Source organism: Galeopterus variegatus, unplaced genomic scaffold (assembly GCF_000696425.1).
Source record: "Galeopterus variegatus unplaced genomic scaffold, G_variegatus-3.0.2 Scaffold6061, whole genome shotgun sequence".
In the NCBI taxonomy this organism is placed as follows: domain Eukaryota; kingdom Metazoa; phylum Chordata; class Mammalia; order Dermoptera; family Cynocephalidae; genus Galeopterus; species Galeopterus variegatus.
Genome location: NW_007732172.1, coordinates 55920 through 73595, shown reverse-complemented (window position 1 = coordinate 73595; position 17676 = coordinate 55920). Strand labels below are relative to the sequence as shown.

Sequence of the window (17676 nt, the reverse complement as noted above, 5' to 3'; positions counted from 1 at the left end):
ACCCGGCCCGGGCGGAGGAGGCTGCGGCCTGCGCGTGCTGTCAGCCGCCTCCGGTGGCCCTCCGGGTCCGATGCCTGGCAGACAGACGCGTTCCCCTGCCGACCCGCAGCACGACGGAGGAGACTGGGCGGAGCCCGGCCGTCCTGTGAGCGCGCCTGCGCCCCGCCGAGGCCGGGAGCCCTCCTGTGGCCCTGCACTCAGCGCCCGGCTGAGGTTCCCCCGAGGTTTGATACCAGGCACGCAGGTCCAGCGGCCTGTCCCCAGACACAAGCGAACCACTTCCAAAGCCGAGGGTCAGCTATCAGTCAGGAATACCGGTGACCGGAGGACAGGTGTTGGGCTAGCCCGTGTCCCTAGTAGACCTGAAGGTGAATGACCAGACCAAAGCGATCTCAAAGACTCAGACTTACTGAGATTTTCTTTTTTTCCTATTCTTTTCATACTGAGGGGTTTTTAAAGAGGGGGCTGAGGGAGTGGAATGTGGGAAGTGAAAAGCAGAAGGGAGCGGCGTGAGCAGGAGGGCCTCATGCACGGTCTCTGGTGCAGTCTTGCCGAGACTCCGTCTTCTTTTTGCTCCCATTTTTGCTCTTATCTCAGGGTGTGGGTAGTACCTGTCTCACGGCAAGTAGCAGCTCCAGGCTGGCTCGAAGACAACTTTACATTAATGTAAATAATGTCATTTTGCTCCATAACCAGGGTTCAGAATGTCAAATAACCATGGGAAAAAAGGAAACGCAGAAAAAAAAACTATGTCCTTTGAAAGGTTTTAGGTCGCAACATGGTTTCAGTACTGCTCACTCCAACACTCCCGCTGGGCCGGTTCTGTGTGGGCTTCAGTGCCCCGCTTCACCTGCATGCAGTCCCGTTGGGGGTGGGGGGCTGGGCGAATGGAGCCGGCTTCCCCCGAGCTCCCGGGATTGCTGCAGGTGGGTTCCTTGTCTCTCCTGGCCCAGTGCAGATGCAGGGGCTTGGGGAACAGCATATCTTTGGTGCAGGCCTTCCCAATGCGTGGGTGTGGCAGTTCAGGTTTACCGTCTCCCATGAAAAGACAGTCCTAGTTGGGGCACTTGAAGTTGCTCGTCTGCCTATTCTAAGCATTGTCTTACAAGTAATCAGAGTGTGGCGGGGGGACAGCTAGTGGGAGTGAGCTTGTTCATCTAGGTGGTGACTTGGGCAGGAGCAGCTGGGGCGTGCCATGTGGTTATCACTCATGAGAGTAGAGAGGAGAAGGTTGAAGCCGAGGTGATGGCTGGCTAGTCTTGGGTGGGGTTCGAGGGGAGAGGAGGAGGGAGTTTTGCTTTCATGGGTGCCCCCTCATGTTCATCCTTGCGTGGGTCCCCTGGAATGGCCTCTGAGCAGCACAGTTGCCCAAATCTGGGCTTTTCAGACTCTTCTGTCACTTTTAAACCTTTCTCTTCACCACCAAGAAAGGGTGGGGTAGAGATCTAGGATTGAGCCCCTCTCTACCTCTTCACGCCTGCCTGCCCACACATAAGACTGGGATGGAAGGTGGGGTGGTGAATTTCTGGGACCCCATCAGCCCAGCACTTGGTCTTTGGCTGGAATGGGTAAGACCAGCAGTTTTTTGGAGTAGCAGAATCGGGGAGTTATAAATGTGAACAGTGTACACTGCATTCTGTTCAGCCACATGAAACCTCACCTCTGTGTTTCAGTACAAGCGGTGTAGTCAAGAAATGGGGTCGAGGTGATTTGAGGAAGAGCAGGGAAGAGGGGTTAGAGGAGAGTGACTCCAGTCGCACAGGAAGGAAAGGGAGAAAGGGGTGCCGCTGGGAAGCTGTTGTGTGGGAGACAGTCGGCTCTGGGCCCCACACTGATCCTGCGTGTGCTGGGCCTCAGTCTCCCCTCTGTATGAGAGAGAGGCCGGCCAACCCTGCAGGGTCCCGAGCTCCTTTCCACTCTTCCATCCTTGGGCTCTGATTCCTTTCGTTTGGGCTCTGCCGTTGAACATAGGGTTGGTGCTCAGGACCTTGCGCAAGCCTCAGCCAGCTCATTTCCTCACCATCTTGGAGCCGGAGCCCTCACACAGTGTGGCCTCTGGCCATCTCCTGTGCTGGGGCCTGGTTTCCTCAGGAGTAAAAGAATGTTCCCACCCCACTGTGGGGAGAAGAAGTGAGAACAAAAACCCCCTGGGTGCTCCCAGTGTTGTCCCACTTAAAATGAGACTCCAGAGGGCAAGGTGGTCTTATGTCACATGCCTAGAACGTGTCACACCAGGACAGATCCCCTGCACCCAAGGGTGGCTGGTCCTACCCACACTGCCTAGCAGGAGCAGGACTGGCCTGCACTTCCTGGAGTTGGCCCCAGAGCCTCTTGTGTCTGTGGCTTGCATCTCACAAGAAGGCTGGAGGAAGCTGACTTTTTCAGGTTTCAGAAGGGTCACACCCTCTCTGTTGGTGTCTCCTGGAAGAGTGGGGAGGGAGGTGGGGTGGTGAGCATGGCCAGTTCTGAAGACAGGCTGGGATGTTGGGAGAAAACCAGGAGGATCTTCCGCCTGGAGCTGCATAGGGAGCGCAGTTGGGGAGTGTGCTAGCAGGGAGTGTGTGGGCCATGGGTTCGCACTGGCAACTCCCAATAGACCCTGTCTCTCGGAGCTTCTGTGGAAATTGCTTGCTGCGCTGTGGGGTTTTTGGCTTCTTGCCAGGTAGCTGGGGTTTAGGACTGTGGGATAATGAAAGAGTAGAGGATCTAGGATGCTGTTGGTTGGAGGGCTTCTATCTCCCCAAAGGAAGACACCTCTGACTTGTGTGTTCCTGTGAATCCTGCCAGATGCTAGGGTGAAAGTCAGGCTCAGGGGTTTCCATCCCATTTGTGGATCCCTGGAGCCTTGAGGTCTGGGGCTACAGCTCTGCCTGAGGTTGGGTGTGCTCCTGTGGCAGGTGGCTGTGGGGTCGGCCCTGTGATCTGTGACCTGAGGCCCCTCCTCAGGCTGGCCGCCCGTCCCCTCGTCTCCAGTGGTGGGTGTGCTTCGCAGGGCCACACTGCCCCAGCAGGGCCTGCATCCCCTTGCTGTCTGCCCATGGTACCTCCTGGACTGGCCAGGGTCCCCAGATGAGGTATGTGTGGTGTGTTCTCTGCTTGGGCAGAGCCGATTGCAGGGGATCCAGGGAGAGCAAAGTGTTGGTTCCTAGAGGGCTCGCAGCAGCCAGTGTGCCTGCCCTGTGCTCAGGTGAGACAGCACAGCTGCACAGATGCCCTGTGAGGTGAGGCTGGAGCCATCTATGCCCATCCTTGGAGGGTGGCAGACTGAGCCAGTGTCTTCCCACCCAGGAGTGACGGCACCGACACTGGGAGAGGCCCGGAAGCCTGGACTCGATGGGAGGTGAGCGTGGCTCAGGAGGGACACCCTGTGGGGCAGAACAGGCTGTGATGTGGGGCCAACCATTGTCAGGTGTCTGCCATGTGCTGGGCACTGTGTGAGCTTTTGCTTCATCTGACGTTGTCAGAGCTGTGGGTAGATGGATGCCCCTGCTGCTCACTGCCTCGGCAGGCAGGTGGGGGCCAGGACAGTGGGGTGCTGGGGTGGGCTTGGGGGCGGGGCGTAGGGTGGAGGAGAGAGTGGAGACCAGGGTCTCCAGGTGACATGGTGGTAAAAGTCTGCTGAGCGCAGCTCATCTTCAAGGATGAGCCTCAGGTGTGGCCGCTTCTGTTTGTTGTAGTGCACTGTGTTTGGTTGCTACTGAAGCGCTTTTATTTTCCAGGTGGGTTTGCAATCGTGCTTAGTCTGTTTCAGATCTTAGGAGCTTAGAGCCAGGGGCCCGGGGAACAACATTCGGGGACCAGCCTGCATGTCCTGAAGGTGGGCAGCAGTTGGCGACCTCGGTAGGATGTTGTAGGGGGAGCTGGTGGGTCCTGCTGGTGAGTTTACAGTTGGAGACCGGAGGCGCTGGTAAGGAGGCTGCCAGGGTCCCCATGCAGGTGGTGGGCGCCACGGAAGTGTGCCACAGGTGCCTGCATTGCCAGTTGCTGCGCAGCTTTTGCGGGCGGGAGGGGCAGGTGCCACTCCCTGCTGTCCACTCTGGGGATCTCCCTCACAGCCTCCTTGCCTCTGGAGAGTCCCTTTGGATTCTCAGTAACCCACACAGCCTAACTGCTGTTGGTGCTAAGCTTGGGGCAGGGTCCTCAGGCCCTCTCACCCATCAGAATCACCAAGGGCCCATTTCTTGGTGGGGGCCACCCTGTGGGTTGGGTCTCTGAGAGGCCCTGCTGTGGGGTCCCTAGATTGGTCCTTGGCCATACAGAGGGGAGCAGGGACCTGAGTTTGGGGGTTTGACGCAAGGAATTTAATATTCTGACCTAGTGCTCTGAGAATGAGGGTGGGCAGGCCTGCCTTCCTCCCCCTGAGGTCAGCGTGGCCCCATTGGGGATCGGGCTGAGGATTTCAGATGCCACGTATTAGTGGGGATGGGCATGGTGCTGTGCCCTGGGGCATCCTGCAGGCCACAGCTCCAGTGGGGTCAGAGGCCAGGAACATGGCATCACAAAGGCCAGCTAGAGAGTGCCAAGGAGGGGTTGGGAGCCGCGTGTACACTGGACCTGGCAGTGGGTTGGCAGGAGGTGACCTGAGATGGGCCAACTCAGTGGTGCAATGGGGACAGAAGCCCACAGAGCCCAGCCCTGGGAGTCCCACTCGTTTGTCTCAGTAGCCCCCCTGCGTCCAGCCCTTCAAAGCACACAGCTCAGCTGTGGTTTTCTATCCTGTGCTCCAGTGGTTCTTGTAAGATCCGTAAGTCTCCACTTCTGTGCTGTCAGTAAGTGGTGTAGGTGTGCTGTGAGGGCTTGCTGCTGTGTTCCAGGAACCGTGTGGCCTGCCCCTCAGCAATGCTGGTCTAATGGCACTGTTTACTTATACGTGGATTTTTTGTCTTGTGGCGTTTTTTTTTTGCAGCTGACCGGTACAATGACTTTGATGTTATAAGGCTGTGCTCTTAACCAATTGAGCTAACCAGCCAGGCTGCGGATTTTTTAAAAAAACATATCAGACCTTTTTGGTTAGATATGTTTCAAATGCATGACACATCTCATTGAACAATTAAGTGGCTTGATTAACAGTAGGCTATTAGTAGATAAGTAGTTACTACTTAAGTAGCTGGCATCCGCCCCCACACCCCTACAGTGCTTGAATGGGGAGGGGTCAGTGCCCCTAAGCCCCCTGTTGCTCAACAGTCACCTGTACATTTAACCTAAAAAGCCCCATAAGTAAGCACTACCTTTAATCCCTTTTACTTGCGGGGGATCCAGGAGCTCCAGAAGTTGGCCCAGGTCCCAAAGCTCCGGTGTTGCAGGAGACTCCAGGGGCCATGTGGCTCGAGCATTGAGAAGCTGAATGTGCTGAGACAGCCTGTGGCAGAGCTGCTCACAGACAGCCTCGTGGTAACTCGGGGAGCTGAATGTCCTGGTGCCGTGGGCAGAGAGGCGAGAGCAACCCTGTGGGGTTAAGTGTGGGAGCTGGGGTGGAAGGGGTGTGTGGGGTCAACAGGGTGTAGCGGGGGTGCTGGGAGCCAGCAGGAGAGGCCTTAGCTGCTTTGTGGGTGGGAGAACTGGGAGGCCAGAAAGGAGTTGGGGGCACCCAGTGGGGATTGTGGTTAGGTTAAAATGACATGTTCTTGTGATAGGAAGCCTCAAAAAGGCAGAAAAGAGTAAGGACTTTATCGCTTACAGATAACACACTTAACCACTTGGAGGGTTCCCTTCTTCCTGTGTCTTTTTACTAGGTGGTCCTGTGGGTTTCTTCTCAAAGGTGTGTGTGCATGCGTGTGTGGTGGGCATCCGTGTGTGTGTGTAGGATGTGTGTGTGTGTGCAGTGTGTGCCATGTGTGTGATGCTTTTGTGAGATTACCTCTGTGGCCTACATTGGGGATTAGGAGCTTGGCCCCAGGGCTCTGCTGGAGGCCGCCTGGGCTGATGCAGGCCCCCCCCACCCGCTGTCAGGTACTTCTGTCTTCTGCTCCTCTGCCCTCCCCCCTCCCCCACCTGCATAGGAGGCTGTCCCAAGCTCCATCCTCTTCCAGGACTAAGGTTCTCTTGAGTTGCTGGGGAGCCCCTCCAGCTCCTCACAATACCCTTCAGGGACTCCATCTGCCTGGGCCCCAGCCCCTGGCCCTGTGCACAGGTCAGCTTACGTGGGCTGAGTGGCAGCTGCAGTCTCAGGGGCAGGGCAGGAGTGGCCTTTTCATTCCATTACAGCCAGAGGCGGGGCTGGCTTCCCTGTGAGGGCGGAGGCCCCGCGTGCCCTGCGGATTTATAGCTCTGAGGGTGAGGAGCAGGCCTGGCAGGGATTAGGGATGCAGCACCTCCAGCCCTCAGTCCAGAGCAGCCCAGACTCGCCCCAGGCTGACCACAGACGCCACACCCTATCAAGCAGGTGGGTCCTGTTCCTGAAGGTGGGAGGGGGCTGCCTAGGCACGACCCCCTTGAGGGCTGCTCTGGAGGGAGGTGGGGTATGGGAGGGGTGCAGGTGGAGTGGGGGCAGCCAGGGCTCAGAGCTGGGACTCCTGTCTGTGGAAGGGGTTCTAGTTCCTGGAAGGTGCTCACCACACCTTAGGGAAGGAAGCTGAGGTCCCAGATTGGAGCTGATCCCCGGTCTCAGCTCCTCCTCCTGGCCTCTCAGTGCCCTCACTGGCAACAGGGTGAGCCCATACTAGTTCACTTTCTTGGAGGGCTGGCGGGGCAGGGCGCGAGCACTGGCGATGGGGTCCAAGTCTAATGGGAAGTTTCTGGAATGGACTCAGGTTCCTCAGAGTTTAAGGAACCTGCTGGGCGTGGTGCCTGGAGACATGCATAGAGGCAGAGACGGGGCCCTTCCATCCAGCTCACCAGCCCAGTGGGCAGTGCACACATAGGAGCCCACCTCCGGGCTCCCAGGTGGGGTTTCAGGGTGGACGGCATTTGTCTGGGCTGGGGACGCCTGGCCATGCAGATGGGCTTGGTCGGCTCCCTCCTCAGAGCCTGGTCCATGCGGCTGTCCCTCCCTTGCTCTTGCTGCATTTGTGAAAGTGTCTGGTTTAAGTGCTATTTTGTGCATGGTGTGTGTTACAATGTGACTTAGCCCAGGAAGACGAGCCCCAGTGTCCCATAAGCCCCTGCGTCCACTGCCCCCTGTTCCTAATCAGATGTTCGCTGAGTGAATAATGAGGACAGAGGCTTGGGGTGCTGTGTATGCCACAGCCTGTCCCAGGAGCTCCACCCATGTCCGCAGCTCCCCCTTCTCCACAGTCATGTCAGGACCCAGGCCCGTGGTGCTGAGCGGGCCCTCGGGGGCAGGGAAGAGCACACTGCTGAAGAAGCTGCTCCAGGAGCACGGCAGCATCTTTGGCTTCAGTGTGTCCCGTGAGTGCTGTGGGAGGGGAAGGGTGTCTCCAGGGCTGAGGGTATGGTGGTACTGTCCCTACACTGTGACCAGTCCTGCAGACCTCCCCTCACACACACGCACAGCTGGGGACTGTCCCTGTACTGTTAGCACTCCTGCAGCCTGCCCCCCCAGTACTCACACACTCTCTTGGGTGGAGTGCACTCAGCTCCCCTCTCTTTCCCTCTGTCTTTCCTCTCCCGTGGGGCTATGGCTTGATGACCCACTGGCCGCCTAGGTGGTCCTCTGAGGACAGGGTGGCTGCCCTGACTGTCTCCGGAGCCCTTCCTGCTATACCCTGGAGGGCTGAGCTAATCCTCATAGGGAAGGCCCTGTGGTGGGGGTAGTGGTTTAGTGTTCCCACAGTGAATGATAGGGCTTTTTCCTAGATACCACGAGGGACCCACGGCCTGGAGAGGAGAACGGCAAAGGTGAGCAGGCCTGGTGGGTCTGTGGGCCCTGCAGGCTGCAGCTGACATGGGGGTGGTGATATGGGAAGGCCCATGAGGATCTTCAGTGCCCTAAAAGTGCAATGAGGCCTGCCCATACCCTCTTTCTGTGGGTCACAATGCTCATGGCGTAGTCTGCTGTCTATTAGATGGGTCCCTGCCTCCAGGGGTGAGGACTTCATTAAGTTATGTGTCCATCTCTTAGCTGAGGTGGCATGTTGTGTGGCCAAGAGCATAGCTGTGCTACATTCTCTGTGGTCCTGCTAGATAGAGCTGTTCCTCTGTGGTCTCCATGTGGGATATGGCAGTGTCCAGCCCCCCAGTGTGGACAGTGTGAGAAGTAGCGTCTGCCTCCTCCTGGCCTGGCACGGGCCTGGCTGGAGCAGCCCTGGGGTGGGGTGGACAGAGGGACAGCACCCATGCCAGGGGGAGAAGGATGCTACTCCAGCTGCCTGAGCTCCACGGCACCCTCTGGACAACCCCCTTCTCTGCAGATTACTACTTTGTGACCAGGGAGGTGATGCAGCGGGACATTATAGCCGGTGACTTCATTGAGCATGCTGAGTTCTCAGGGAACCTGTACGGAACAAGGTGGGCCACGTGGTGCTGTGCCCTGGGAGGTGGGTTGTGCAGTGATCATCAGTCCTCTCCCCTGCCTGCATTCACATCTCTCAGCTGCACTGCAGTCCGTCCGTGAGCCGAGGCTCCATGGGCTCCTCCCCACAGGGCTGCTGTCCTGGCTGGAGGGCTGGCAGGCCCGATCATGCCTGCATGCAGTGGCTGACCCTTGGCTGTCCTCCTGGGGTGTGCGGCCACACAAAACACCTTGCACTTGCTGCAGGTGCAGTGGGAGGGGCAGGCAGTGGGCCCTGAGGGTGTCATTGGGCTTCTGTGCTGCCTAAGATGGCAGTGCCCCATAGCCTGCCCAGGGTCTCTGGCCATGCAGTGCCCGCTGGGGACAGCCCCATCTGTGGCTGGGACTTGGCTGCACAGGGTGATGGGCCCTGCAGGCAAAGGCATGCTGGGTGCCCCTGAAAGCGTGCTGGGTGTTGGGGTTGGGGCAAGCCATGGCTGACCCACACCCCCACCCCCAGCAAGGCGGCTGTGCAGGCAGTGCAGGCCATGAACCGCATCTGCGTGCTGGATGTGGACCTGCAGGGTGTGCGCAACATCAAGAAGACCGACTTGCGGCCCATCTACATCTCCGTGCAGCCGCCCTCGCTGGATGTCCTGGTGGGGAGCTGGGGCCTGGGGCCCGGGCAGGGGGTTGGGCTCGTGTCTGGGAGGCTGCTGACCCCGTGGGCCTGCCTTTCAGGAGCAGCGGCTGCGGCAACGCAACACCGAGACAGAGGAGAGCCTGGCGAAGCGGCTGGCTGCCGCCCGGGCCGACATGGACAGCAGTGAGTGCCCGCACCCTCCCCAGCCCCACATCCACCCACGACCTCCCTCTGAGCAGCCAGCCACCGCTCACCTCACGATGGGGAGGGTCCAGAGCTAGGAGATTGGCACAGGAGAGGGAAGTTGGTGTTCTGATTCCCACAGCACCACAGTCTCTATGGAGGGTCCCTGTGGAGGATACCCAGACCCCCCTCTGTCACCCAGGGTCCCTAGACCCTTATCTCCCCTTGAAGGGTCTGCAGAACCCCCTCTGTCACCCAGCGTCCCTAGGATGGTCTGCAGAACCCCCTCTGTCACCCACCTTCCCTGTGGAAGGTCTGCAGAACCCCGTCTGACACCCAGTGTCCCCGTGGAGGGTCCCCAGACTACCCTCTCCCCGTGGAGGATCTGCAAACCTTTTCTTACTCAGCTGGGTGGCGTTGTAGGCATCCTGTCACAGCTGTTCCCTCCCATCTGGGTCTGATTTTGTCCTTACGAAGAGGGTGTTATTTAAACGTCCTTTCTCACGTAGGGCACCTGCAGCAGTGTTACAGGATAATGTAACCCCTGACCCGAGTCCTGTGCATGGCCAGTGAGGGGCCAGGTGGGAGCAGTGGTGTCCAGGATCAGGGCTCAGGGGCTCCCGCACAGAATGGAACCCCAGCTGGAGTCCCTGCCCTGGACAGGAACAGGCCAACTGCAGCCCATCGCTCAGCTCCAGTGGTTGTGCAGAGGCCAGGGCAGGCTCACTGTTTTTCTGACCCCAGCCTCCCCCCCCAGGCAAAGAGCCTGGCCTGTTTGACCTGCTTATCATCAATGACAACCTGGACAAGGCGTATGCAGCGCTGAAGGAGGCGCTCTCTGAGGTGGGTCCCTTCCACAGAACATGCCCACCTGTACTGTCCCCGCCTGTCCCCTACCCATTAGTAGTTCTTCCAGCCCAGACCCTGTCCTCACACCACCTTGGGAGAGGCCCAGAGGCTCAGACCTCCACTGCATATGAGGCCACTGAGGCTCAGACAGGGGAAGGAGTTGACCCCAGCACCAGGGCAAGGCCCCCTTGGCCCACCAGGAGGGAGGGCGGTAGGCCCCGCCTTCTGGTATCCAGCCTCCCCTTGCTCCTCCTTCCCTGGCAGGAAATCAGGAAAGCTCAAGGGACCAGCCACGCCTGAGGAGTCCTGCTTTCCATTCCACGGGTGCCTCCCGGTCTCGAAGCATGGGGGGGTCCAGTCAGGGCCCCCAGGAGTCATGCAGGACCAGCGGCAGGTGTCCACTGACTGGGTTTGTGGAGCCTCTCCCTTGCTGGCTGCACAGTGGTTCTGCGTCTTCAACTGGCGTCTGGGGCGAGAGGGGTGCTGCCCATGTCCCATGTCCCGTGCAGTTGGAGGGCCCTGGGGCACCCCCTATCTGCCCTCCCTGGGCTGTCCCCTGTCCCTATTCCTGTCCCTCCCGCTGGAGCTGGGGCTGACATAATAAAGTAACTGTTAGGCTGGAGTGTCTGCTAGCAAGTGCAGTGCGGCCCTGAGGCTGGGCGGGGTCTGATCCTGATCAAGGCAGCCCTGCCTGGCCTCTGCTGATCCTAGCTGCTGCCTCCTCCTGCCTCCCGCCGCCCTCCATCCCTGTTCCACTGGTCACAGGGTGCCAGCCAGGGCTGCTCCCCACTATGAATCTTCCCCAGGAGCCCATTGGCATCTTGCTGGGTGGGGCTGTCCATCAGCCAGAGCAGAGTGAGCCATGCCTGCATAGGCTCAGCCCTGGAAAGCCCCACTGTCACCTGTCCTAGCTGGTCCTGAGCCAGATGGGGGGCTGCAGAGGGACAGACTGCAGGAAGGTGCCCAGCCAGAGCTAGGGACAGCACATGGGAGCTGAGCCCACAGGGCTGGCTCTGCATCATGGGGGCCTGCTGGTGCCCTGCAAAACCCAACTAGCCCAGCCCACTGTGGCCCCAAGGCTCCAGGAGAGGCCAGCTGGGTCCTAGCCAGGTCTCATTTGAGGATTCAGGCCCCTGAGATCCAGAGTCCAGGCGGGTGTGAGGAGGTGCCACCGAGTCAGGGCTGCACTCCTCCCCTCCTGGCCTGCAGTGGCCATGCTCGTGGGCTCTGGCTGCTCCAAGCCTCTGGGGCCCAAGAGAGCTACCAGCAGGGCAGGGACAGGTTTGCTCCCACTCACCCCAGGTCAGTCCCAGCCCTGGCTTTGCCCAGGTGAGGCAGCTCCCGGGTGGGCCCCAGACAGCTGAACATGGAGGAGGCAGGCAGAGAGCCCAGGCGGAAATAGCAGGAGAGGGGGGAGTCCTGGGCTCCATCCAAAAGCCCAGATGCTTGTCAGGAGGTGCAGAGCAGCCCAGACCGAGGCGCAGGAGGATAGGGCTGTGCCGGTTGGCCCCCTGGCCGGGCTCCTCCCGACTGTCCGGCTTCCTGCCGCCCAGCCCCCAGGGACAATCAGGGATTCAGGCCCTGATGCCTCGGGGGGAACAATGGAGTCCTTGAAGGCCCCTCCCCCACCCCCCATTGTGCTTGGTGGCGAGAAGTGGCCCTGGCCCGGCTGCCTTTCACCCTCGAGGAGGACCAGCATCCAGCTAGCAGGTGGAAGGGCTCAGGGAAAGACTCACGTTTCCTGACCTGGAGAAGGTAGGGCACCCCAGGGCCACCACAGACCCCTCGAGGGCAGGGATCAGGTGTGTGGTGCCCTGTGTGGCCTGGCCACCAGTAAGCTGGGGTCTCCGCTGGCCTCTCAGGCCCCGTGGGGAGGAAGGGGGTGGTGGGAGGACCGACCCAGGAAGGAGACATTGGCCACGCTCTCCCTGCCCATGAGACTCCGCTGCCCCTCCCCACTGTGGGTGTCTGTCCATCTCAGGCCCAGCTGCCTTCTGGGCAGGCAGGGGCTGATGACCAGGTCTACTGAGGCAGCAAGACCTGTGGGTAGATGGGAGCCCCAGGGGCTGCTCAGCAGCTGATGTGCAGGGAGGGGGTGCAGCAAGTACCACCCCAAGCAGCTGGGCCCCTTGGGCCACGGTCCACACTAGCCAGCTGCACTGTGTCCGGATATCAGGCCTTTGTCTCTACAGACCGGAAGGGGGAGCAGCCAAGGCACCAGGCACAACCCTGTGTTCTTGGGGGCTCAGGAGGGAGCAAGACAGACCTTGCCATCCAGGAGCTGATCCCGGCTTGCCCCAGATGTAGTGATAAATCGGGTGGAGGTTTTACTTGGGGTGATCGGTGCTTGGGGGCATGACAAGAGGGCAGCAGGGCGGGTGGGAATGCAGGGGCGGCCCGGGCTGCACAGGAAGGCTGCACCAGTCAGGCTGTGGTCCAGTTTGGGTCTGGTTGGACGAAAGTGGACACAGGACCTCTGGCTGCTCAGCTGGGAGGTGTGGGGTGCAGGTGGATGTGGATGTGGCAGGAAGGGTGTGGGTTGGGACGGACGAGGGAACAGATGGAAAGTTGGGGGACGTAGCAGTCCACGCTGGGTGGCTCCAGGGGAAGACGTGGCTTGGGGGGATATCATGCCCTCCTCCTTGGCCTACCCCGCCTGCGCCCGCATGCAGGCTCACCATCTGGAGGGCATGGCTGGACTCCCAGCCTGCAGAAGCTATCCAGATGGGGACTTGCCCCCCAGCCAGACCTGGGCCAGGGCTCAGCCCTCCAGCCCACCACCCCCTTCATCTCCAAAGGAGGAATGGCTCTAAACTTCTCTGGCTCCAGGCCTGGCGGTCTGTGCCTCCTTGGGTCCTGGGCAGGGGATGAGAGGCCAGTCCAAGTCCACCCCCCCCCCCAAAAGGGCAGCAATTGCCACACCAAACAAGCCCCTGCACCTCTGGGCAGCCCTGGGGGAGCCAGACCCTGCAGGTTCACACACCTGCTCCCGGGTCTGATGGGAGCTGTGGTGGGAGGTGGTGGGCACCTTGCCCTTCTGGGTCTGCCAGGGGCTTTCCCAAGGGAGGCACATTTTGGGTTGAGACCGAATTTGCTGGGGGGCTGGGTTACTTGAGCGTGCATGTGTAAATGAAGGGCAGGAGCAGCGGGTGTGTACATGCATGTGCACATGTGTGAGTCGACAGTGGACGAGGCCAGCTGTGAGGTGGGCACAAGCGGGTTGGGAAGGCCCTGGGGACCCTGTGAGGACTGAGCAATTTGCATGTGGACAGCACCTCAGTCTCTTGTGGGAGGGGCAGGGGCCAGCTGGTGCCCACACCAAGCGGGGTGTCTGCAGTGTGCACTGGCGTGGCAGCAAGGCCTGCCCTGGATGTTGCTGGGGGCAGAGTGGATGTGACAGACAGGGTCCCCCAGCTTGAGGTGGTCCTGGTGGCAGGCAGTTGCTGCCTCCCGCTGGGCCAGGATGCAGGAGCGTATACTCAGCTGGTGGTCCCAGGGCCTGGGGCATGCAGGGCACAAGTCCAGGAGGGACGTGCAGGAGGGATGCAGGAGCCATGGGCAGAGCCAATGAGTGGCCCCTCAAAGAGTTGAGAAGGGGGGCCGCAGGCGTGTGCTGGGCTGCCAGGAGGGAGGATGCAGTCTCCTGGGGGTTTGGGGCCCAGCTGGGAGGGATGGGGGAGGAACTGCATTTTCTGTGGGTGTGTGGTGCTGAGGCCTGGGGTGGGCAAGTGCTGTATCCCCTCTCCTAATGAGGATTGTCCCACACAAGGGCCCCCAGAGGGCGGGCAGGTGGACTGCAGGGGCCCCTGAGGAGGAGACCTCAGCCTGCAGGATTCCAGGGAGGTGAGCGGGAAATACCTGGGCAGGGCCCTGACCCTGCTGCAGGTAAAGGGGTGGGGGGTGACAGTTTTCCATCCCTCCCCAGACCCTTGTTCAGACCCAGGGTGAGCAGAGGCTTAGGGGCAGGAGAAACCCTGCCCACCTTGTAGGAGGCCTAGGGGATGGGCGGTCATTCCATGGGTGCCAGGACTTTCCAGACAGGCGGTGTGGACCTGGGCTTGCTCACCCATCAAGAGACCCCTCCCAGAGGTGACCCCTGGCCCTGGCTGTGCAGGAGGAGCTGATGCCCGCCACCCCCGGCCTCCCAGTGAGGCTCTCTCCCCCCAGCAGCTCTGAGTAGGGATGACCCCATCCTCTATCACAGAGCCCCTGGCACAATGGCCCAAAGAGCCAGGAGACTTGTGTGCCTAGGACAGGCACATAAGGGGCAGGATGGCTCCACTGTGAGACCCTCTCCCATTGCCTACCTGTGAGCTCCCATGTGGCTTAGCCCGTTTTCTGTTGTGTATAACAGGAAATGTGAAACTGGGTATTTATAAAGAAACGAGATTTATTTCTTACAGCTCTGGAGGCTGACAGGGGGCCAGGGTCATATCTGGTGAGGGCCATCTTGCTGGCGGGGACTCTCAGCAGAGTTCAAAGGTGGCGCAGGGCATCATGTGGTGAGGGGCTGACTTGCTGTCCTTATAAAGCCAGTAGTGCCACTCCTGTGGTAACCACTCATTCATTAACCCATCAGTCCATTAATCCATGAATGAATTATTCCTCTTAACAGCCCCACCTCCTAATACTATAGTCCGATTTCTTACCCTTAATACTGTTACAATGGGGATTAAGTTTCAAAAGGAGCTTTGGAGAGGACATTCAGACTTTAGCATTTTGCGAGGCCCTCACTCCCACTGTTCCACCCCCAGCCATCCTCTGTAAGTCCCCGCCCCTCCCCCTGCACCCATGTCCCTCCTCCAGATCTGACCACGGACTCTTCTCCCCCGACCCTGTCTGACCGCTCCCAGGCCTGCCTCCCCACAGACCCTGACGTCCAGGGGCACCCTCAGCCTCTCGGATGATCTGAAGCCCCTCCGCAACAAGCCTTGTCCAGAATCCCACCTGAGGTGTGGCTTGGGGGTGACTCCTCTGGGCTCTGACAGGTTCTCAGACTCTCCTGTCTGGATGCCCTTGACAATGTTGAGGATTATGGCCTTCTGGACGGTATTTTGTATGGTGCCCTCTGTTGGGACTTGTTTGGGGAAGAAGGCTGCGGGGGCGAGGTGTCCCTCTCATTGGATGGTATGAAGGGACACACCATCAGCACGTGTTGTTGTCATGTGACCTCGGCCACATGCCGTGGGAGTGCTTGCATGACCAGACTGTCCTATGAAACAAGAAAGGTCACGCGTGCACCCATATGGGGCTGGGGAGCCTTCTCCCTCCAGGACAGAGCATCCATATAAATGATTTGGAATCCCTGTGCATGGGGGACCTATTGTCTTCTGTTCCCAGTTTAGTTGTTTATTCAGTCACATCTTGGGTGATAATCTGTAACCCAATCGATAATCTACAATACTACTTTATTTTTTTGTTTAAATCGATCAGCTTCAGCCACTGGGAGCTCTTTCAGTTGGCCCCAAATACCTTTGACATGCCGTATTAGTCTATTTCTATTGCTTATAACAGAATACCCAAAACTGGATAATTTATAAGAAAACGAAATTTGTTTCTTACAGTTTGGAGGCTGGGGAAGTCCACAGTTCAGGGGGTGCATCTGGCGAGGGCATTCTTCCTGGTGGGGACTCTGCAGGGCCCCGTGGGGACGCAGGGTGTCACATGGCAATGGGGGCACAGTGCTTATTAACATGCTCACCTGCTCTCCCTATAAAGCGACCAGTCTATACCTATAGTGATCATTACACCATCAACCTGTTACTCTGTGAGTGGATCAATCCATTCACTAGGACACAGTTTGTACCTCTTAAATGCCCCACCTCTCCACACTGCCACACTGGGGACATCCATCTTCCACATGCATTTTGGAGGGGACACATGTTCGGCTGTAGCACATGCCCTCACTGGTGTGTGCATGTGAACTCTGGAGCATGCACGTGCGTGTGCGCATGCGTCCGAGCACACCCTTCCTCTCTGACCCTACAGTTTGCTCCAGGATCATCTTGCTGCTCCAGCCCTAGAATCAGGCACTTCCCCAGGGAGTCCTGGTACCTTTTTTGGGGTTAGAAACCAAGACCCAGGGCCCAGGTGTGCTCTTGCTCCAGGGTGGTTTTTTTTCTTTCTCTTTTTTTTGTTTTTGGCAGCTGTCTGGAACAGGGATCCAACCCTGGGTCTAGGTGTTATCAGCACCACACTGTAACCATCTGAGCTAACTGGCCAGCCCAGCTCCAGGGTGTTTTTGTATTAGGCCTCTTAAGGTGAAAGAGCAGGGACATGTATGTGTGTGTGCAAACCCACGTGTATCCACATCTGTAGAAATGTTCTCTATGAAACCATCTGCCTCCCTGTCGGCTGAACACAAGTGCATCCTGATGTCTCCAGCTCTATCCAGGACCATGTGAAATGTTCTAGGCTCTTCCTCATGCGTGTCTGTAACCTCCCATTCACTACTTACAGGGACAGCAGTGTCTGAAACTAACCTGTCCCCATGATCAGGAGGCCTCTGAGAGGCAGACTCGGCTAGGAGCTGCGTGTGCGTGTGTGCATGCGTGTGGCAGGGCGAGGCAATCTGAAACTAACCTGTCCCCATGATCAGGAGGCCTCTGAGAGGCAGACTCGGCTAGGAGCTGTGTGTGCGTGTGTGCATGCGTGTGGCAGGGCGAGGCAACACAGGCCCCTCGCAGGAGTGGGCTTGGCCAGTGTGGGTAGCCGCGGGCAGATCACAGCAAAGGTGTGGCTGGCGCCAGGAGTGGAATTGGGGACATTACATTTACTGCAGTCAGGAAGGAGTCTTGGGAGGGCAGTAGCAGAGAGGAGGCCTGGTGGGTGGACATTCTAAGGTACCCCCCGCCAGCATCCTGCAGAGTGAAGCTCACGGGGAAGGCAGTGAGAAGTGGACCAGGCCCCTGTGGGGTGGCATGGGAGCAGGCATGGCTGGGTTCAGGGTTTGCTGATGGAGCAGGGGGTGTGGGGAGGGAGCTGTCCAGGATGAGGTCTCCTGGGACAGCAAGGCTGCTCTGAGGGCAGATGCACATTTGGGTCTGACCCTCTGTAGCTGAGGCTGGTGGCCAGGTGCCCATGCTGGGGAGGCTGCTGGGCCCAGGAGAGGTACTGGCAGAGGTGTAGATTGGGGAGGCCCCTGTGTGCGGCCTTGACTACAGCTGTGACACAGGCCCCCAGGGTAAAGCTGCATCGCTCAGACCCCAGGGCAAGGTCCACGGGGCTAAGCCACAGCTGGTTTCAGGAGCCAACTGTGCTCTGTCTCCTCAAGTCCACGTTCAGTGACACCAGCCAGTAATCAGCCACAGTGGGGATATTTACGTCAGGGAATCAGCTAACACTACCAACCGAGTCTTCCTTGAGAGCCAGTTGTTAAGTATTGCCCAACACACAGCTAGTCAGAGCTGCCAACACCCTGGGGTCTCCTGCCTCTGTTTCTCCCCTGGGTCTGCTGGGTCTTGGGTTCCTGCCAGGCCCTGACCAGTGGGTGTCAGCCTCCTGTGATAGGGCACGTCCTGGAAGAGTCAAAGTTCTTCCTGGGAGGTTGCCAGGTGGAACCCCTGTGTGTCCCCGCCTGCCTGAGAAAGAGGGATGGAGAAGGTGGCCCGAG

At 59.0% G+C, this 17676-nt stretch overlaps 1 protein-coding gene across 5 annotated transcripts in view; it reads left to right on the top strand.

The window, feature by feature from the left end:
• Positions 1-10686, top strand: part of GUK1 (guanylate kinase 1) — a 10930-nt gene extending 244 nt beyond the window's left edge. The window contains exons 1-8 of one of the 5 annotated variants that reach the window (XM_008590392.1): positions 5308-5391; positions 7217-7347; positions 7756-7797; positions 8310-8406; positions 8910-9048; positions 9131-9215; positions 9973-10058; positions 10329-10686. In XM_008590392.1, the coding sequence (XP_008588614.1) occupies positions 7236-7347; positions 7756-7797; positions 8310-8406; positions 8910-9048; positions 9131-9215; positions 9973-10058; positions 10329-10364 (597 nt within the window). In that variant the 5' untranslated portion in view covers positions 5308-5391; positions 7217-7235 and the 3' untranslated portion in view covers positions 10365-10686. Of the gene's footprint in view, positions 1-5307; positions 5392-6323; positions 6383-6904; positions 7348-7755; positions 7798-8309; positions 8407-8909; positions 9049-9130; positions 9216-9959; positions 10059-10328 lie in introns of those variants that run through there. The other 4 variants (XM_008590393.1, XM_008590391.1, XR_551809.1 and 1 more) reach the window with 4 other exon arrangements.
• The last annotated feature ends 6990 nt before the right edge of the window (positions 10687-17676 follow it).